At 59.8% G+C, this 21,084-nt stretch overlaps 1 protein-coding gene and 1 non-coding gene across 2 annotated transcripts in view; both read left to right on the top strand.

Moving 5' to 3' along the window:
• Positions 1 to 21,084, top strand: part of SRCIN1 (SRC kinase signaling inhibitor 1) — a 63,661-nt gene that overhangs the window by 24,669 nt on the left and 17,908 nt on the right. Inside the window, exons 3-12 of the mRNA XM_054709579.1 lie at positions 2,922 to 3,020; positions 9,647 to 9,670; positions 13,682 to 13,877; positions 14,490 to 14,688; positions 15,127 to 15,220; positions 15,592 to 16,442; positions 18,124 to 18,216; positions 18,461 to 18,504; positions 18,768 to 18,955; positions 19,981 to 20,156. Coding sequence (XP_054565554.1) covers positions 2,922 to 3,020; positions 9,647 to 9,670; positions 13,682 to 13,877; positions 14,490 to 14,688; positions 15,127 to 15,220; positions 15,592 to 16,442; positions 18,124 to 18,216; positions 18,461 to 18,504; positions 18,768 to 18,955; positions 19,981 to 20,156 — 1,964 coding nt within the window. The remainder of the gene's footprint in view (positions 1 to 2,921; positions 3,021 to 9,646; positions 9,671 to 13,681; positions 13,878 to 14,489; positions 14,689 to 15,126; positions 15,221 to 15,591; positions 16,443 to 18,123; positions 18,217 to 18,460; positions 18,505 to 18,767; positions 18,956 to 19,980; positions 20,157 to 21,084) is intronic.
• On the top strand, positions 12,445 to 12,552 carry LOC114227161 (U6 spliceosomal RNA). Its single transcript, XR_003613256.2, has one exon. It is a non-coding gene; the product is annotated as a U6 spliceosomal RNA (small nuclear RNA).

Below are 21,084 nucleotides of genomic sequence, written 5' to 3'. Positions count from 1 at the left end.
ACCTCGGCCTGCACCGGACTGGGCACCTAACGCAGGCTGTTGGACTGGGCAGAGGGCAGGAAGGCTCGCCTCGGAGGCCAAGGGTGCGGTGGGGAAGGGAGAGGGAACACCTTGGGGACTGACTGTTCCGAACCTGAGGGTCCCTCCCTCCAGCGATGGAGTAGAGGCTTGGGGTGCGCACCTCTGTGATATGGCCCAGTGGGAACCTCAATAGGCTGGATCTGATGTGCCCCCAGGCCTGGCAGGAACAGAGCCCTGAACTCCTGGGGTCTCTTACCTCCTCACCCCACCCCATCCTTTCCCCAAGACTCCATGTGACCCTGAGTTAGAGGCCCTCTCTCTCTGTGCCTTGGTTTCTCTCCTGCCATTAGTAAGGCTTAGAGAGGGGTTGGGGCTCCTGCCTCTAGTCCGGGGCCTGTCTGGTCTCCTTTCTATGTTGGGGTGAGGGGTGCTTCCTTTGTCAGCCTCTCCCAGATCCTTGGGTTCCCGGATGCATCTCTTTATCCAAACCTGACTTTCTCGTCTGTAGGAAAGTCCTCTCTAGGGATTAGCCTTCTGCTTACGGTTCCACGTGGGTGCGGTGCCTGGATGGCCGCTGAGGCTCAGGCGCTGTCCACTGTGGAGGAAGGGACCAAGGGGAGGGTGCTCCATGCCATCAGCATCCTTTCCGTCGAGCCTTGGGGTGTCAGTCCCTACCCCCTTGCTCTGTCCCCCCTTTCCAGGCACCGCTGGGTGTGGCTGGGGGAGGGGAAGAGTGTGCCTACCCATCCTCACTGCAGGGGATGAGGATGCATTGGCTCATTTCTGGTACCTGATCTGTCCCCTGACGTCACCTCTAGTTCTGTCTGGCTTTTTGCTTTTAACCAGCCCCAGAGTTGTCCTGGGAGCAGAGTTCTGATTGGAATAGGGAGAGTGGCAGACGAAGGGGATGTGGTCCCCACTCTGAGGGGTCCCCCCTCTGTGGGTACCCTCTGTTTGCTCTGGCTTGGGAAGAGGAAGCAGGGGCCTTTGTGATCTAGATGGGGTGAAGGGATGGTTCAGCTTAAATATGAGGAGCACAGTCATTGGGAGAGGGTTTGGAGGAGGGGGGTCGGAAGGGCAGCCCTGGTCAGGGAAAGCTTCCTGGAGGAGGAGGTACCTAAACTATGTGTAGACGGATGAAAGAGGACTGATGAGGCACCAGAAGGAGAAGGGTGTTTTATAAGGTGTTGGGAAGCGGAGGGGAGCGTAGACTTGAGCATAGCTGGGTTGGGGACTGGCACAGAGGTCCACCTGGCTGGTGCAGAAGGCTGCAGTGGGGGGTGGGAGGCAGGGGCAGACTGGAAAAGTGGGGCCAGATGGTGGTAGCTAGAAGGGCTGTGGTTGTTTTTCAGGGTGAATAGCAGGGGACAAAAGGGTGGCTGGAGGCAGGAGAAGGAGAGGAAGAAGAGTGTGTCATGGAAGACAAAGGGAAAAGATGGGGAGGGGGGGTTGGGAAGAGGGCTGAACAAGGCTTGTTTGCTGCCTTGGTCTAGAAGGGAAAGACAGAAAAACCTGTGTGACAGGGAGCTGTTGGTGCCTTGAGAGAAATGAGAGAATTGGGAGGGAGATTTGGGGGTGGGGACAGGAACAGAGAGAAGAGTTTGAGGAGTGGGTAGGGTGTTCACAGGATGTCTGTTCAACACTGTGTACAGCTCAAGACTCTGAAGGGACCACAGCTTCAGGAGAAGGGTTGAGCAGGATTGAGTCAGGATGGGAGTGGGACCTGGTGCATAGCGTGGCCACCGAGGCAGAACGGAGTCTGAGAGGGAAGAGGCCATGGCAGTTGGGGAAGGGGGACCCGGAACAGCTCTGCATCTGAGGGAGAGGAGACAGGCCCAGCAGGAGGGCCCGCTGCACTTCCGAAGTCAGGAGGGATGGGGAGAGAAATGGCCATTGGGACTGGCCAGGGTCCAGAGGGGGTTGAGAGCTCATTTCTTGAGGTGTGGTGAGCCAATGGCCACTTTCAGAGGAGATTGGAGGTGGTGAAGGGACAGGATCCTTGGCTGCAGACCTGCTGGGGAGGTTTAGCCAGAAAAAAAGACGAAGACAGCCAAGGTGGTGGCCACAAGGGGCAGCAGGCCTGTGAGAGAAGATGTGGGTGAGTTTGAGGGCCTCATCCGTGTCTGGCATGTTCTTTGGCGGTGAGGAGGCACTCAGTAAATACGTAGGAAATGAATCAAAGCACAGCCATTCACTCTCAAATTCACTCCTTTATTCGTCAACTCATTCATTCCCTCCCTGAGAGTGTAAGTGGGTGGGACCTACAGCCGGTTCACTGGCCATGGGATGCTCAGTGCCTCCGCGGAGTGCTGGCTCAGCAAATATTTGTGGAATGAATGAAGATGGGAGAATGTGAAGACGCTGAGGGGGAGAGGGCATGGGAAAAAAGTCCTGGAGGAATCCAAAGGGCTTTGAGCCTTAAGTGTGGCATGGCCTTGAGGTGGGAGAAGAGTCGGTCCCTCTGTGAAGGCCGGGGAGAAAGGCGGGGTGGGGAGAGAGGCACGCTGGGCTGGGCGAGGACCCCTGCCCATGGTTCTCATCTCTGTGGGGTAGGAAGTGACATCCTCAGTGAGGAGGGAATGAAGAGCCGGAGGAGAGGAGGACTGGGGAGCAGCTCCCTGGCAGAGTGTGTAAGGAGGTGAAGAAGAGGACCTCAGGAATAGCTGATGGGGAAGCTTCTCCCCTAGGCTTAGGGAGCCCCAAGTCTGACAGGAGGGAAACCTGCAGAAATAGACCAATGGCTCTTAGAGACCCCGCCTCCCCTCCCTCCGTAAGGGACCAGACAATGTTTCAGGGTCCCTCCGCAGTGTGAGAGAATGCCCCTTCCTGCCCCGTCACAGCCCCCCAGCGGCTCCTGCCCGCTCCCCCTAATGGGGTGTTCCCCCGCTTCGCACACACAGGTTGGCGGCTGGACCGTGGACCCCGTGTGCCTTCTCAGCTCCCTCTGCTCCCACCTCCATGGCGACTCCGCCCCCTCCGGGGCTGGCCAGCCGGCCCAGGTGAGTCACCCACCTCCACCCCAACCCCAAACCCATGGCGGAGTTTGGCTTTGGGGAGGATTTTTTTTTTGGAGGGGGGTATCGAGGAGTTTTATTTTGCGTCCTTTTCTCTTAGGCAGGAGTCTCCCATTTTCAGGAGACCCTTATACCCTGTTTTCTCCCCCCTGGTTGCCTAATTCCTATCACTCCCTCTCCAAACCTGTGCCAAGGTTTGGCTTTGGGGAAGGAATTTTTTGAGGGCGAATACTCAGGTTTTGAAAAAAATTTTTTGTGTTCTTTTCTTCTTTAAACAGGAGTCCCCTTCCCCTGGCGTCTTATGCCCTGAACATAATTCCCACCGGCGGCAGGTCATCTCGTTCCCCTGCCCCCCCACCCCCACCCTTCCATCTCTGAGCAGACCCAACCTCCCCTGATGCCTTCTCACCAGGGAGTCCTTCATGATGTCTCTCTCCCACCCTTCTTGCTACGTTCAAGGCTTAGTTTCACAATTTTAAGAGGATGTTGGCAGCTGGGCATTTGTTCGGAAGTTGTTTCCTGCTTCTCCATCAGGCCTGTCTCCCTGATGAGAAGATGGATCTTATCTGAGACCGGGGCACACTTAGGCAGGCTCGGGCTCTCAGCTCAGGCCAGAGCACGGCTATGGCAGAAAGCTAGGCATCCGAGGACCAAACGGGGAGGAGGGGCCAGGGAGACAGAGTTGCCAGGAGGAAGGGCAGTCCCCCCGAGGGGCTACCACTTGGTGTTCAGCTTTAGGCGGCAGAGGAGGTGCAGAGGCAGGGGAGCCAAATGGGTAGCTCACAGCAAGCCTGGACTTTTGTAAGAATTAGAAGAAAAAAATGTGACAGCCTAGGGAAGGACGAGGCTCCGGAGCACCGACGGTTTAGCTGAGTGAACTCAAGTCTCGCAACAGGTTGGCATGTCTTGGCATCACTCACAGGGCACTCAGCCCACTTCCTTTCCCGGCATCCTGCCCCATCTTGACTGAACTTCGGGGAACAAAGATGTGTCTGCCCCCAAGACTGAATGGCAAGTGGGACAGCCTTGTCCTGGGTGGCCAAGTGCATGTGGAGGCCAAAATGGGGCTGGAAGAGGGATGGTGATGAGGCAGAGGACACATAGGCTGTGCCCATGGCGTGCAGAGGCCTCCCTACATGGAGTGTCTTGGGTTGGATGGGCTTGGGGTGATGAAGAGGAGTGAGTTGGACTTGGTGAGCTCAGCTGTCCCAGGACGAGGGGTTCTCGGCCTGCCCACATCTGCCTCTGCCGGTGGAAGGAGAGCTGGAGGGGACCCTCGCCCCAGAACCTTGGAGTCAGAGAAAGGGGCTGTGGCCCAGGATGCTGTCACCACTTGATATTTAGCGCGTATCCAAGGCTTCCAGGCCCCACGGCGGAGTCTGGGGCCCCTTCGGTGAAGCGCAGGGCCAGAGTTCAGCCAATGCCAGTCACACAGCCGAGCAGGATCAGAAACCACCACGGAGGCAGGCCTCCCAGGCCTCCCAGACGTGGCTGGGAATTGAGTCCTGGGAGAACTAAAGGCCACGGTGCAAGCGTACTGGTGCGAGAGGCTGTGAGCTCCCTGGGTGGCGGGTCAGGGGGCAGGGCCTTCTCCTCCCCCACCCTACCCAGGCCTTTGGGGGCGGGGGCCTGGCGAGGACCCTGGGGCCCCGGGCCGAGGCTAGATTCCAACCACAGCCCCTCCCCCGCTTCCACTAGGCTGGCTGGCTAACCTCCCTCCCCCTTCTGCAACCCGAGTCCCGGGCGGAGGGCCGGAGTATCGGGTGACCGCAGCGACGCAGCCACTAGCCTCCGCGGCTCCTCGGCGGGGCTGCGCCCGCGGGGCCGCGCCGGGGAGGGGGCCGGCGGGGCTGTGCGCGGAGGCGCGCCGCGCCGCGCCAGGTGGAGTCGTGGTTACCGAGGCGACCGGGGCCCGGGCCCGCTCCGCGGCGGCGGCTCTCGCATTGCAGCAAAGGGCACCGGCAGCGGCGGCTGCGGCTGCGGAGGTGGCCGGGGGAGGGGAGAGCCCGGGCGGGTGGGAGTAGGGGCCGCCCTCCCTCCCCCGCCCGACGCGGAACCTGGGGCTGGGGCCCCCCCCCCCCGCGCATACACCTGTGGCCGCAGGTAAGAGGAGCGGAGCGGCTGCGGGTGTCGGGGTCGCCGCCTCGGGCAATGCGGGGAGCGGGGACACGGAGATGGGGCGGGGGGCGCTCCGAGGCTGCGAGGGGCCGTCGGGGGTGGGGTTGCGGAGGCCGTTGCGGTTCCAGATCCCTGAGAAACGCCCCCTTCCTTCCCGCACCGGGTTTGCAGCCTTCGGCGTGGGCCGGGCCCCCACCCCGAAATGCCGTGGGCGCCCCCTCCCCCAATCTCGGAAAGTCATGACCTTCCCGGGGGTGCACCTCGGCCCCCCCCCCCGCGCAGGTCCCCCCTCCCGCCCTCCTTACACACACACACACACACACACACACACACACACACACTCTGCATTGGGAAGGGTAGGACATGAGTGTCGGGGCCACCCCAAGGGGAGGGTCATGCATGTGCGTCGCGTTGGGAGGGGCGCCCGCAGGGGGTTCTGTGGCCCCAGCCTAGGGGGTCCGGTGTTGACAGGGACGCCTGCTCACAGGAGTTGCGAGGTGGGTGTGTGCGCCGGTGTCGCGGAGCCAGGGGAGTGAGGAGACGGGGTGAGACCTACTGGTTGTCCGCCCTCCCTCGAGGATGCGCTGTAGGGGCTCGAGGTCAAGGAGGGGTCAGGCAGCACCTAGCATACAGGGGACATCTGCCCAGGGAGGGGCAAGGCCTCAGCTGTCTGGCTGGGCTAAGGCTCCCAGGGGGCACAGCCCCTCCCTCTCAGGAGCAGCTGCCAGGGACAGGAAGCACCCCACTAAGGACCCCCAGGGTGGGGGAGGGAGGGAGTTAACTCTCCATCTCCCAGAGGGAAGGAGCTGTTCTCTCTTCTCTCCAGGGGTTTTGAGGACTCCCTGGCCTTGCTTCCTTGGGTCCTCCCCACCCCACCCCCTTCCCCGTTTCTGACAGCCTTGTCCCTAGAGAGTGATGGAGGGCTTCGGGTTATCCTCTGATAACAGCGGGCAGTTCCCTGGCCCCTGTAAGAGTCTCTCCTACTCTGATGAGCCATGGTAGGGTCTCCCTACTCAACCCGTTAGTTTGCCTTCTCACTGTCTGCTGGGAGGGAGACCGCTCCCTGACGAGAGGTACTGGAGGTCTTGGCTTGGGCTGGGGAGCCCCATCGCTCCTGGGCCCTTCCTGTCCTCTGCCCTCCTTCCAGGGGGGTTTGTGCTGGGAAACCCCTAGGGAAAGGGCCCAGAGGCTGAGCAGCGCTGGGTACCAGGAGATGGAGGGAGAGGTGCCAGAGGAGAGCATTCAGAGGCATCCCCCTCCCCCCCGGGGGCTGGTCCCATTTTCTTGGCATTAATTCATAGCCAAATGTTTGTTGAGGGTCTGCTCTAGACCAGGCACTGTGATGGGCCTAGCAGGGGCCACAGACAACCAGGAGAAGGGTGAGGAGGTAACGGGTGCTGGAGGTTGGATGGGGAGAGCCCCACGTCAGTGAACAGGGGAGGAGCCCTCTGCTCCATCACCCAAGGCTGTCCCCCGGGGTTCACACCCTGGGAAGAGACAGAGCAACCCCAAGGACCTCCCCCGAGTTCCCCCTCCAAGGACACTGAGTTGCCAGGAGACTGTCTCATTCCCGATGGGGCCACCGAGGAAGAGGATCATTCCTCCCACTCTCCAGAGGAGGATGGGCAGGATCCAGTCAGTGTGCTCCACAGGCAGAGCCCCAAGTCCCGGGACGGTGATGGTAGCCTCACTCCAAGTTCGCCCAGCACAAACAAAGCAACTCTCCCATCTTTTTTTTTTTTTTTTTTAAATATATTTTATTGATTTTTTACAGAGAGGAAGGGAGAAGGATAGAGAGTTAGAAACACTGATCAGCTGCCTCCTGCACACCCCGCTACTGGGGATGTGCCCACAACCAAGGTACATGCCCTTGACTGGAATCGAACCTGGGACCCTTCAGTCCGCAGGCTGACGCCCTATCCACTGAGCCAAACCGGTCAGGGCAACTCTCCCATCTTTACCCTCTAGTGGGACTTGCCTGGCTTTTCCTGTGCCACGGAGGCCACTCAGTCCTTGCCCCTGGCCCCAGCTTGTAACCCCTCTCTTGCAGGTCTGACTGCCCCATGGATGTGCCTAGCCTTGGGACCCCGAGGTAGGCCCGTGTTGAGGGCATAGCCAGTGTGGCTGTGGACAGGTCCCATCCCTGTCTCCCTCCCAGAGGCACGAGGTGGGCCCCAGCCATCTGCACCCACTGGATTGGATGTGTGGACATTGGGGGCTGGATGGAGGGGGCCATCTTCTGCCTCTTTTGAATCGGGAGTGCACCCACCTGACACATGATGTTTGGGACATCATAGGCACGGACGGTGGCTGAGGTGGCCAGAGGCCCCTGACCTCGCTGGTGGCGGGGAGGAGGGATGAGACTCTCTTTGTATGTGTGTGTCCTGCTTCCTGTGTTTCTGCATCTGGTGTGTGTCTGCACACATACGGGAGTGGGCTCTGTGACCCTGCCGGGGACACTGGGTGTGTGAATGGTGCCAGTGCCTCTGTGTGTGACTGGAGTGTGTGTGAGGGGGGAGGGTGATCTACGGACAAATAGCTCTGCCTCTGAGTTTGCTTGTTTCCGGGGTTGTTTCTGACTGTGGAGGGATGCTTGTGTCTTTTTTGGGGGTATTTTGTTGCTCTGGATGTGCTTGCGGTGACGTCCTCCTGGAGTCTGTGCATGGGCTCAGCGTGGGGCCTGCGTGTTGCCGGGCGCTGTGGGGGGCCCTGTGTGCACAGGGTAATGGTGGTGGTGGATGAGGGACAGCAGCCTGCTCTGCAGAGCCGTCCATCATCCCTGGGGCTGCAGACACGACTCTCATCATAAACCTTCCTGTGCCCTCTGCCTGGCTCTGCTGGCCCCTCCCCTTCCTAAGGCCACAGGCAGCTGTGGCAGGAGCCTGTTCCTCCAGCCCCTCGCCTCCCCTCAGCACCTGTGGGCATCCCCTGGCACCGATGGGGGTGGCATGTGTCCACAGATTGTTCCGGGCAATGGCTAGGGCACAGCCTTTGTTGTCCCCTTCCCCTGCCTGCCATGTTACTATTTTTTTTTTTTTTTTTTTTTTTGCATCTCTGGGAGCCAATGCCAAAAGGAGAGCTGGGGATTGTGGCTCAGATGGGGGTGGCCCTGGAGAGTGAACCTCATTATCCCACCCCCACCCTGAAGGTCTAACTCAGGGCCAGCCTCCATTCCAGGAAGGCCCCTCCACGCGGCCCCTGTCCAACTCCTCTCTGTCTTGAAAGCGTTCAGATGGCCCAGGATGCCCTAACGTTGTTTTCTTCTCCCATTGGGGGCCCTCAGTGTCCCTCTTCTCTGCCGGTGGCTCTGAGGCTTGGGGAATCTTGTTTGCTGGTGCCAGGCACCCCAGGGCCAGGCCATCTGCTGCCTCTTGTCTTCCTGCTGAGGCTGGCACCGGTCAGCAGGGTGCCTTCAGCTTTGCCAAGAACTAGCCTGGCCCCCCGGCCACTCCTTCCTGTCCTCAGCAATCTGAAAGGGCCTTCTGGCCTCCAGGGAAGGCAGGGCGACCCCAGGTTATTGTGAATGAGGAGGAATCTGAGCCCCCATCCATTTTAGAGGTTCAGGGAGCCCTCCTCTTTCATCTCTCCGGCCACAGGGGATTGCCCATGCTCCCACTTACCCCAGCTCCCTCCCATTGCCCAGTGCTGTAAGGTGACTGGCATCTGTCCACACCTTCCTCTATAATCCAGATCTATCATGTTGACAGGCCTCCCTGCCCTGGCCTTGGTCTCGGGCCTCCCCTCCACTACCTGCCCCATCAACCCTCCCGGGGTCCAGTTCTGACCTCACTCAGATGCCTTCGCTCATCCAACCTGCTAAATCTACATAATTTTGCTCAGCATTTAAGCCCACTCATCTGGCCCCAGCCCCCTCTTTGTAGCCTAATCTCTACTTTCCCAGGCCCTGCACCTCAGCCAGACTGGACAATGGACTGTTCCCTCAACACACTCTCCTCTTGCCTGGCCCAGGGCACTTGCCCACGCTGTCCCCTCTGCTCAGCATCCCTTTATCCAATCTGAGCTACTCATTTCTCAAGACCTAGCTTAAATGCCACCTCTTCCGGGAAGTCTTCCCTGGCCTGCCACAACCAGCTGCCACTTCCTTGACCCTGCAGCTCCAGTTCATCTCTGTCGGGGTCTCCTGGGTTCCCTATACCACGGTCATCGGTCATTGGCGCCTTTTCCCATCTGTACCTCTCTGAGGACAGTTACTGTGACTAGAATGCACGGCTTGTAAACACCCAGAGGGGTTCTCCCCTCCCCCACTAGCAGGCCAGGAGCCTGCTCAGGGCCGTCCTGGGTCTCAGTAGAGTCCTGGGTCTCAGTAGAGAATGGGATGTACCCAGGCAGGCATAGCTTCCTTCCTGCTCCTGGGAGGGGTGAGGGCCCCTGTCCCAGGGCTGGATGCTGAGCGCCCAAGGTCTCTAACCCACCCCTGCCCTACGCTCCCCTCCCAACCCCATCATAACCATCTCTTCTCTTATTTCCATCAGCAGCCAAACTACTGGAGTTTCAAGGTCAGTGTGTGGTGCTTCTGCTTCCATGACAACTGCATGTGCCCTCCCACCCTACCCCTCCCTGCACACGCTTTGCACAGGGGTGTGCGACTGCACGGGACCTTCTGGTGCGGGCGGAGGGCTTTGGGGTGCAGGCTGTGGCTGCTGCTTTGAGAGACTCTGGGTTCACCTGCAAGGGGCTTGTGAATTTGGGCCACCCCTGATGGGGATCTGAGCTGGGGATCCTCAGGCTTTCCCAGGCCAGGACTGCTGGTTCTGAGGCTGGGCCTGGATCCCATAATCTTGTGGAGGGGCCTGTTCTCTGAACTCAGATCCCGAAACTCCATCTTCCAGGGAGGCCTGTGACTAAGATGGGCCCCTCATCCTGTTCTTACTTCCCTCTACGGGGAGCTGGTCAGTGCCACGCAAGAGACTCACAGTCCTACACCCCCAAACCTGTTGCCCACGTGGAGGGCTGAGCTCAGGGATAGGTGCCTTCCTGCCTCCTCTGGAGAGACTGGGCTGCCTAAAGCTGAGGAGCTGTCTGCCCCTCCAAGGGTATCCCACGGCCCTGGGAGAGCCCTTTAGGGTGCTCCTGCCATCTTTCCTGGCACCCAGGCCCAGAGCTGAACCAGTTAGACTGACGCTTGTGTCCTAGTCTCCAGCCCCTCAAGTCCCAAGCATCATGACAGGGGGCGGGGCGTATCCATCTCAGACTCTCCAGTGTCGGCTTGCTCCAAGCATCTTGTTGGCATGCATTCTCCCAGGGAGAAGACGTCCTTGAACCAGAGAATCATGGAATAGAGTCATGGCCTTTCTGGAGGGGACAGTAGCGTGTAGTGGTTTAATCCGAGAGCCAGACCCCCTGGTGGTGAATTCCAGGCTGCTGCTAACTAGCTAGGTGACCTGAGGCAAGTTCCACAATCCCCATGGGCCTCGGTCTCTCCTCCGTAAAATGGCACAACAACATCTGCATCACAGAGCTGTTGTGCAGAGAGAAGAAATGAGATGCTGCATGTCCCAAGCACAGCGCCTGGCTCCGAGGGAGCCCTACATGGTGGCTTACCTCATTCTCTATGAGAATCATGGATGCTACTTGATTCCCAAATCAGAATCACCTTGGGGACGTGTAAAAAAATCTTGAATCCCAGGCCCCAACCCTGAGAGATTCTGATTCAGTGAATGTGGGGACCTCGAAAGTGTTTTTTAGAAGTTCCCCAATGAAGCCCTGGCTGGGTAGCTCAGGTGATTAGAGCGTCGTCTCAGTATGCCAAGGAACATACAGGAATCAACCAATGAATGCATACATAAGTGGAACAAGAATTCAATCTTCTCTCTCTCTCTCTCTTTCTCTCTCTCTCTCTCTCTCTCTCTCTCTCTCTCTCTCTCTCTCTCAAATCAATAAGCAGCCCAATTGGCGTGGCTCAGTGGCTGAGCATGGCTGAGCGTCTACCTATGAACCAGGAGGTCAGGGCATATACCCAGGGTGTGGGCTCCATCCTCAGTGTGGGGAGTGCAGGGGGCAGCCAATCAATGATTCTCTCTCATCACTGATGTTTCTATCTCTCTCTCCCTCTCCCTTCTCTCTGAAATCAATAAAAAATATATATTTTTAAAAATTAGTAAGGAATAAAAAATAAAAGTTCCCAAATGATTCTGCCCCAGGCTGGAGAGTGCTTGGGAGCCTCAGATCCTAGTCTGACGGCCTCACTCAAGGTTGCCTCCACCTGATCTCAGACCAGGAGTCCTGGGTGCCCTGGAACAGCTGCAGTGACAGGTGCTCACTGCCTCCCATGGCAGCCCCTTCCCTGCCTTTGGGAAGCTCTGCTTGAATTACTGTTTTGTTTTCTTGCCATCTCCCTCCTAATCAGGAAGTCCTTCTGGATGTCTCCCTTTTCTCTGCCCTGTTCCCACCCTAGGGACGGAAAGCAGTGCAAACAGGCTCTCTCTCTTCTCAAGAGGGTTTTCTGCCAGGGCGGTGAGAATAGAAAGGTGCCCATCGGGCCAGGATGGAGACAGGAACTGGGGGGCAGAGGATGCGGGCATCTCTCCCCCCAGGCTCCCCTGGGCAGGGTCTGGCCTTCTCAGGAGTCAGCAGTCTCTAGGATCCCCTTCATTCTAGCCCCTGTTCCATCTTCTTCCTGGCACCTCATAGTGCCCCCCCAAGTCACCGTGGCCACCCCTCGTTCTTCATCCCTGCCAGCTGCTCATTCCGCCTGAACTCTGTCGCCCCTCATCCACACCAGCCTGGCAAACACTGACCTTGCAGTTGCCTGGCAACCTCCTGACCACCAGACCAGACGTGGTTCTCCACACTGCCTCAGGGCTGACGTGAGAGAGAAGGGCACAGGCTGGCATTGGTGGTCAGCCCAGATCAGTCTTGGCACAGGCATCCCCCGCCCTCCTCCCCACACCTAGTTCCCACACTGCCTTCCTCCTCCCCAGACCCACGCCCACCCACTGGTGAAGGCCCCCTGAGGTCTCCAGATGTGTCCTCCCCATCCCCAGCCCTTGAGGCCACGTTGGGGACAGCTGGGCACATTGCCCATCAGAGGAAGATGCTCTCTCGTGTCAAGAGTGCTAATCCAATTGGAACATTAAATTGAGTTAATATGAAGATGGAGATTAATTAGGGGTTAATCAGGATTTGGGGCAGAAGAGGGCTGGGGAGGAGAATAAATGATTCCTTTTTAGAGGTACTTTTAGTGTGTTGGTTTTTTTTTTTTAAATTATAAAAATGATTATTCTGATTGTGCAAAATTCACCCAGCAGAAAATGTATAAAGTAAAAAGAGACTGCTCACTTCGGCAGCACATATACTCAAATTGTGAATGGCGCCGAGGAGATTAGCACGGCCCTGGCGCAAGGATGACACGCAAACTCCTCAGAGGGAAAGCTGTCTCAATGCCGAGATAACCAATGTTTAATCGTTTTGAGTGATGTTTTGTTTAAAATAGGCAATTGATTTTATAGAAAAATAGAATTGGGCAAAATGATGTTTTCCGGATAACATATGTATATATAGTACATGTATGTCTATCGTGCAACATAACATGGAATGATGTCGATCTGATTCATTATCTTTCTCCCTTAAATAAATGAGTTTCTGACAACGACCAGGCTTGAGGGGAGGGGCCGAGGCAGAATGGCAGGAGCTGTGGTTGAGTGACAGCCCTAAAAGCAGGTTCAGTGCAATGGAAATCAGGGGACTCCTTCCCCACGGAGAGAGTGACCAAACAGGTGTCCCCTTCAGCTGCAGCTTTGGCACAAGAGGCCGCTCTGCTGGGTCCCAGGGGAGGCGTTTGGGGAAGGCCAGCTGGTTGGCTGTGTGGCCGCATGTGCCTTGCGGGGAGGGGCTAAGGCCTAGCACTTATGCCATGTATGCGTGTGGATCACACAAGGCTTAGCATGTACACTGCATGTCATAGGCAGGTCATCTGTTTGAAACTGGGGTCCAACTGGCTTTGGGGTGGTTTTCCCAGTAACCCTGTGGACATTGTGCACAGCTCGGTGAGGGCCCATACCCCAACCCCCCTGAGCTGGGATCCTGGGGTCCCTAGCTCTCTTTGCTATCTCCCTGGGCCCTGCCTCCTGCCCCAACCCAACCCAACTCTCTGAAGGCCACAAAGGATAAATTCGCCGCTCACAAACGCGCCGCTTAATTAATGTCTGGAACTAATGCCCCAATTTGCTCAACGGTTCTGCTGCTCACTCACCTCGGTGACACATTGGTGTTGTTGTTGTTCTGTGGAAGCTTAAAATAGCCCGTGGCTCCTGCTCAGATGGCTTCTTGTGTGGCTTCCCAGGGTGCCCGAGGCCTTGGCCCACTCCTCCCTGCTGGGTGTCCCAGGGAGACCCAGGCCCCAGAGGCTGGGAACTCCCCTGCAGCCACACAGCCGAGTCCGGAGTCCAGGAGACCTCCCTGTGTGTGTCTGTCGCTGGCTGGGGGGGGGGTTGCCCGGACCTGGGTGGGGGCAGCGGGCAGAGCGAAGGGCTCTTGCTCCATTCCTCTCCCTCGCCTTGCCCCTGCAGACCCGCAGCTCACGCCACACTCAGGGAGCCCAGCCAGGGCTGGCAGACCAGGCAGCCAAGCTGTCCTACGCCTCAGCTGAGTCGCTGGAGACCATGTCGGAGGCCGAGCTGCCTCTGGGCTTCAGCAGGATGAACCGCTTCCGACAGAGCCTGCCCCTCTCCCGATCTGCCAGCCAGAGCAAGCTGCGCTCACCAGGTACCGCCTGCCGACCAGACCATCCTCCTCCGGCCCGTGGCTCCTCCCTCTGCTCCGCCAGCCCTGCAACCTTCTCCTGGACCAGTCATCTCTCTTCAGCCATCTTCCTAGAAGCCTCTGCCTCCCCACCCCATCCCTCCACCCCAGCGACCTCCTCCCCTCAGAGCCTCTCCCTCCTTGGTTTCTCTGCCCGGCCCTCTTCCAGCTCTATCCCCTCACCTCTCCATCATCTCTCTCCCCCCTCAGCACCCCTGCCGCCCCCTCTCCTTTAGCCCTCTCACTCGCCCTCTTCAGCAGCCCCCCTTCATACCCTCCCTTCTCCCCTCTCCCCCCATCAGCAAAGACTCTCCCTCAGTCTGTGTCCCACCTGCTCCCGCCCCCAATCCCATTTCCTTGTCTAGGCTCCCAGCTGCCTGGGGCCAAGGAGGGGCCTGGGTGGGGAGGCCCGCAGCATGAGGAGCGCCTGGGTGCACCTGCACTCCGGGGCGGGGGCGGGGGCGGGTCTCAGGCCCTGCCGCTGCGGGACCGGCGTGGCCCCCGAAGGCCCCCCTCGCGCTCCCGGCGGGCGGCGCGGAGGCGGCGGCGGCCGCACTGACAGCGTCTCCTTCGCAGGGGTGCTATTCTTGCAGTTCGGGGAGGAGACTCGGCGCGTGCACATCACGCATGAGGTCAGCAGCCTGGACACGCTGCACGCGCTCATCGCGCACATGTTCCCGCAGAAGCTCACCATGGGCATGCTCAAGTCGCCCAACACCGCCATCCTCATCAAAGACGAGGCTCGCAACGTCTTCTACGAGCTGGAGGACGTCCGGTGGGCGTGGCCCCGGCGGGGGCGGGGAGGGCGGAATGGGTGGGCTTCCCGGGACTTCTCCTCGGTGGCGGGCACGACTTCGAAGGCCACTCCTTAGCCCCCTGCTGACCCCGCCCAGCGCCAGCCCTTCCTCTCTCCGCCCCGCCCCCTCATCGGCCGTCCCAGCCCCGCCCCCTCCCCTCTGAATCCGCTGTGCGCTCTCCCAGTCTGGAGCTGACCTGACACTGGCTGGGAGCCCCAGGATGGAGGCTGCTGGGTGTGTGTGTGTGTGTGTGTGTGTGGTGGGGGGGGGGGGGTGGCAGGTAGCGTGAGGCAGAAGAGCCGCTGAGCAAGGGGTTAGGAAGGGGTTGGGGCTCCTGGCCCTCTCCCTGGAGTAGCTGCCCCTCCTCCACACAGGGCTGGGGGGTGGTGACTCCTGAACCTCCTCCCGCCCTCCAGGGACATCCAGGACCGCAGTATTATCAAGATCTACAGGAAGGAGCCCCTCTATGCCGCCTTCCCTGGCTCACACCTCACCAACGGGGACCTCCGGGTATGGCTGGGGGTGCCCAGGGCATGGGGGAGGCTGGGCAGATGGGGCCCAGGAGCACAATCCCTTGACATCAGGGACCAGGGCCCGCTTTGGAGAAAGGAACATAGAGACTGAAGCAGAGGGGGGCCTCCATTAACTGTGGGGTCATGGAGGAGTCCCGCCCCTCCCCACAGGGCTGCGGGTTGTCCCTCTGGTGCCCCTTCTCCTCCATCTGGGAGCCCTGGAGCGGGAGGGGCCCAGGGGCAGCAGGAGCGAGGGAAGGCAGAGGACAGAAGGGGCTTCCTAAGTGTCGGGGGGGGGGGTGCTGGCTCCTCCAGCAGGGACCCCCGTCTGACCAGCCCGGTGGGGTGCCGGCGCTGTCTCCCGCACAGAGAGAGATGGTGTATGCGTCGAGGGAGTCGTCCCCCACGCGGCGCCTCAACAACCTGTCGCCCGCGCCGCACCTGGCCTCCGGCTCGCCGCCGCCCGGGCTGCCTTCCGGGCTGCCCTCGGGCTCCCCGTCGCGCTCGCGCCTCTCGTACGCCGGGGGGCGCCCGCCCTCCTACGCGGGCAGCCCGGTGCACCACGCGGCCGAGCGGCTGGGGGGCGCGCCCGCCGCGCAGGGCGTCAGCCCCAGCCCCAGCGCCATCCTGGAGCGGCGGGACGTGAAGCCGGACGAGGACCTGGCGGGCAAGGCGGGGGGCATGATGCTGGTGAAGGGCGAGGGCCTCTACGCCGACCCCTACGGGCTGCTCCACGAGGGCCGCCTGAGCCTGGCCGCGGCCGCCGGCGACCCGTTCGCCTACCCGGGGGCCGGCGGCCTCTACAAGCGCGGCTCGGTGCGCTCGCTCAGCACCTACTCGGCCGCCGCGCTGCAGTCCGACCTGGAGGACTCCCTGTACAAGGCGGCGGGCGGCGGGCCGCTCTACGGCGACGCCTACGGCTTCCGCCTGCCGCCCTCGTCGCCGCAGAAGCTGAGCGACGTGGCCGCGCCCCCCGGAGGCCCCCCGCCGCCGCACAGCCCCTACTCCGGGCCACCCAGCCGCGGCTCGCCGGTCCGCCAGTCCTTCCGCAAAGACTCGGGCTCCTCCTCGGTCTTCGCGGAGAGCCCGGGGGGCAAGGCCCGCAGTGCCGGGGGCACCTCCGCCGCCGGGGTCCCCCCTCCCGAGCTCTTCCCCGGGCCTGGGGAGCGCCCGCTCGTGGGGTTCGGGCCGCCGGTGCCAGCCAAGGACACAGAGACCAGGTAAGGGAAGCTGGCGAGGCCTCGGGCCGGGGTGGGGGGCGGGGTGGAGAGGGGCACTGCGGCCGGTGGAGGGTTGGGCTCTGGAGTCCTTTGCAGACCTGGGGGAGTCTAGGGGGGTCGCCAGAGTACATTGAATGCGGCAGGGAAAGCAAAGGAGAGACGGACAGGCCACTTTCCTCCTGTCCACAAGGACGTAGGGGTGGACACAGGGCCCTGTCGAAGGACCCTGGAGACCTGGGTTTGCATTCGTTCCCTGAGCCGGTTTTCCTAACCCCAAAATCGAGGCCGAATCAGCTCTCACCTTGAGAGCCTTTCTGGCCCAAACAGAATGTGCAGCCGAGAGCTGTCCAGCACAGGGCCTGCTGAAGTTCACCAGGGAGGGGGTGCTGGTAAGAAACAGGGATGGGGAGGAGGTACATTCCCTTAGGTGGCCTCCGATTGGGGGAACTCTTGCTCAGCATGCAGCTCCTTCCTAAGGATGCTGGGCTGGAGGAGGTGACCAGGGCACTGACCTGTCCCCCGCTGCCCCCAGGCAGTGCTGCTGGGAGGTGAGAGTGATTTGCATTCACACAGCTCGCTTGTGGCCTGTGTGCCAGGCAGTGCACTGGACACTGTCAATGCCAAGTTGGGCAAACCCGGTTCTGCCCTGTTTAGTGGGGGAGACACATTAAAAAGTGCGTGTACTGCCCTAGCTGGTTTGGCTCAGTGGATAGAGTGTCGGCCTGTGGGCTGAAAGGTCCCAGGTTCGATTCCGGCCAAGGGCATATGCCCGGGTTGTGGGCTTAATCCCTAGTAGGGGGCGTGCAGAAGGCAGCCAGTCGATGATTCTCTCTGATCATTGATGTTTCAATCTCTCTCTCCCTCTCCCTTGCTCTCTGAGGTCAATAAAAAAATATTTTTAAAAAATTAAAAAAAAATGCGTGTACTAAAAAAAAGAAAGTAAATGAAAGCACCAACAAAACTATAAATAATCACAAAAGAAAAATATTTTATTAGACAGAAAGCTCAAATATCTTTATTTTTTATTTATTTTTTTACTTTATTTTTTAAAATATATTTTATTGATTTTTTTTACAGAGAGAAAGGGAGAGAGATAGAGAGTTAGAAACATCAATGAGAGAGAAACATCGATCAGCTGCCTCCTGCACACCCCCTACTGGGGATGTGCCTGCAACCAAGGTACATGCCCTTGACCTAGAATCAAACCTGGGACCTTTCAGTCCGCAGGCTGATGCTCTATCCACTGAGCCAAACCGGTTAGGGCTCAAATATCTTTAAATAAAAAATATTATCTTGGAAAAAAAAATGCTTGTGTACTTCCCGTGGGAGGGTGTACAGGGATTCCTCAAGGCTGCTGGGGGCTCTGGGATGGCTTTAGAGAGGAGGACATACCAGGCAAGGGGAAAACACGTGGAGGCACTGAGAGGCAAGGGTGGGGCCCATTAGGGAGCCACTGGTGAGAGTTGAGACTGCAGAGGGAGGGGGTCACTGTCCGATGGAGACAGGCTTATCAATGTTATATGGGAAGGGGGGCTTGATCCTCAGGTGTTGGGGCCCTGTGAATTGTCTGTGTGCTGGTGGCTGGAGGGAATGGTATTTCCTCTAATTATTGATCTTAGTCATGGTCAGAAGGGACCCCATGCCTGAACCAGGGTTTGCTCAAAGCCACCATCCTCCCCAGGGAGCGCATGGAGGCCATGGAGAAGCAGATTGCCAGCCTCACAGGCCTGGTGCAGAGCGCCCTGCTACGAGGTTCGGAGCCCGAGACCCCCAGGTGAGGCCTCTCCCAGCGCCAGGCAGGGCCTGCGGTTGGGGCAAGAGGGAGGGAAAGTGGGCAGCAGGGGCCGGGGCTCAGCTCTGCCAGTGTCTCCCCGTGTGACTCTGGGTGTGAGTCCCTCCTTTCTCTCGGGCTCCATCCTGAGATCAGGGGACTGGAGAGTATGTTGAGGTCTCACCCAGCGTTGACTGTCTGGGGCCAGCCTGGGCCCTCTGATGGCCATCTTTTCCCTGTGCCGCAGCGAGAAGATTGAAGGCTCCAATGGAGCAGCCACGCCCTCAGCACGTGAGTGACCCTTCTCTCCCCCCCTTAAACTATCTGGGCTTCACATTACCAATCTGTAAACAATACTGTATGGCCGGGCTTGAAAGGAAAACAGTAGTCACCTTAGCGCAAGAAGTCTGCCCTGACTCCCCACAGGAGGGCTGACTACCATCTGGGGCAGGGAGCCAGAGCCACGTGCCTCTGTCGCTACTGTGTGGGGGGAACCTCGCCTCAACCCCTCCACGCTCATGGTGTCTTCTTCCATCCTCACGGTCCCTCTGCAGCCTGCGGGTCAGGCAGCCGGAGCAGCGGGGCCACCCCAGTGTCCGGCCCTCCCCCACCCTCAGCCAGCAGCACCCCCGCGGGGCAGCCCGCCGCCATCAGCCGTTTGCAGATGCAGCTGCACCTGCGTGGCCTCCAGAGCAGCACCAGCGACCTGCGCGGCCAGCTGCAGCAGCTGCGGAAGCTCCAGGTACCGCCCCCTCCGGGGCCCCGCCCCGTCACAACCCACCCACTTGAGCCGAAACTTTTCCCCGGAAGTCCGGCCCCATCCCCTACTCCCTCTATCGAGTTCCTGCCGATCACGGGGTCCCTCTCCGACCGCTTCTCCTCTTCCCCTTCCCCTTCCAATCTCTGTGCCCTGACCAAGCCCCATCCCTCGGCTGTGTCCCCGTCACTGAGCCCTTCCTCCCCGTCCCTGAATCTTGACCGCACTCCTGGAACCCCCATCCAGCCCATGGAGCCGCCCTCCCCGCCCCCCGCTAGTACTCAAGGATGCCCCAGGCCCCCTTTTCCCTCCCCCACCCTGCCCCGCCTGGCAGATGGTCCCACCAGTCAGGAGCCTGGCATCGCTGTGCCCGCTCCTCCAGAGGCCCTAGAGCCCGTCAGGTGAGGATAATGAGCAGAGACAGGCTGGAGGGGGGCAGAGAGTTGCCATCTGGGCAACAGATAAGACCTCGCCCACCCCCACCATTGCCCCAACTAGGCCTTAGAACTGGGTTCGAGGGTTAAGTCAGTCGACCCGTTCCAGCCATGGAAACTGTCAAACCCCAGTGCTCGAGTCCATCGAAGCCACAGCCATGGTCGGCAGGGCCCTACCTAGGGCCACTCCCTGTCCCCCAAAGACCCCGATCTCCTTGCCTCTGTATTTACCCAGCACAGTAACCTTGTCCTCCGCCCCCCACCATCCCACCGCTTCGCCGCTGCTCACGTTCACAGTCATGCAGCCGCACCTTCTGCTTGGGCCACGCAGCACCCCTCCCCCCACGGCCCCCCATGCCTCTCTCCTGCCTCCGTGCTCCGGACCTTAGCCCTCGGCTTCTGCCCCCCACCATCCCCGCCTTCCGCTGCTGCTCACGGCCGCAGCCGAGCAGCCGCATATGCTGCGGAGCCCGCCCGGCCTGGGGCTGTCCTCTGCCTGCCTCGCCCTGGCCCTTTCCCTGATGCGCGCCTCCATCCCCTCCCACCCGGGTCCATCGGTCCATCTGCCTCCGACAGCTACAGAACCTCGAGTCGCTGCGCGCGCTGCTGAAGGGCACGGAGGCGGAGCTGAGCATGCGCGTGTCGGAGGCGGCGCGGCGGCACGAGGACCCGCTGCAGCGACAGCGCACCCTGGTGGAGGAGGAGCGGCTGCGCTACCTCAACGACGAGGAGCTCATCACCCAGCAGCTGAAGTGAGGCTGGGCCTGGCGCTGGAGGGAGGGCTGGGGGCGAGGCCGGCCGGGGCGGCGCGCAGCCTGCTTTTTGCCGAGGCGCAGCGCCCTTCCTTCTGAATCACGGATGACGTTGGTCTGTTCTGAAGTCTGCTCTCCTTCTCCTGCGTGGCCTGATTTCTCTGTGACCCACAAACCTTTGGCCATCTGGCGCCATTCCTGAGTTCTTTCTTTTCTGGCTTGGTGCCTGCTTTTGCTATGGTCTTCCTTCCTAATGGTCCACAGTCTGGATACCCCGTGGCCTGCAGCCTTGCTTTCACGTGGCCAGCTGCCTGATTTCGCTCCGCCGTCTGTCTGCTTTCATTCTGGCCTGTGGCATGTGAACTGACCCTCCAGTGGAGGATCCAGGTGGAGGAGCAGGTGTTGCTAGCTTGGTCAGCTTGGTGCTGACCAGCTACAGTTGCCAGCATCCCAATTCCCTAATCTCGGAGGCCAGGGATAGCCAAGGGCAGTGGTCGGCAAACTGCGGCTCGCGAGCCGTGGTTTGCCGCTCTGTTGACTAATGAGTTTGCCGACCACTGACCTAGACTCTCGATTCCAATAATTACAGGCTGTTGTTGTTCCTTGTGATTAAGCCCCTATCCCAGTGGTCAACAAACTCATTAGTCAACAGAGCGGCAAACCGCGGCTCGTGAGCCGCATGTGGCTTGCGAGCCGCAGTTTGCCGACCACTGGCCAAGGGAAAATCCTCTTCCCCTCCTAGTACAGCTCTGGCTTTTTCAGAAGGAATGAGGAATAGAGAACACCCCACCCCCAAGTGCTTAGATGTGGAAGAGTTAACAGAAGACAGTCTTTGAACCAAATTTAGCAAATAGCTGTCTGGCCAAGATTCGATTGTCTGGCACCGGTGAAGGAAGAAGCTACCTTTCTCTGTCGGTCCACTGTGTGA

The sequence above is a fragment of the Eptesicus fuscus genome, chromosome 20, assembly GCF_027574615.1.
Source record: "Eptesicus fuscus isolate TK198812 chromosome 20, DD_ASM_mEF_20220401, whole genome shotgun sequence".
Classification (NCBI taxonomy): domain Eukaryota; kingdom Metazoa; phylum Chordata; class Mammalia; order Chiroptera; family Vespertilionidae; genus Eptesicus; species Eptesicus fuscus.
This window is presented reverse-complemented; position numbering and strand designations above follow the sequence as displayed.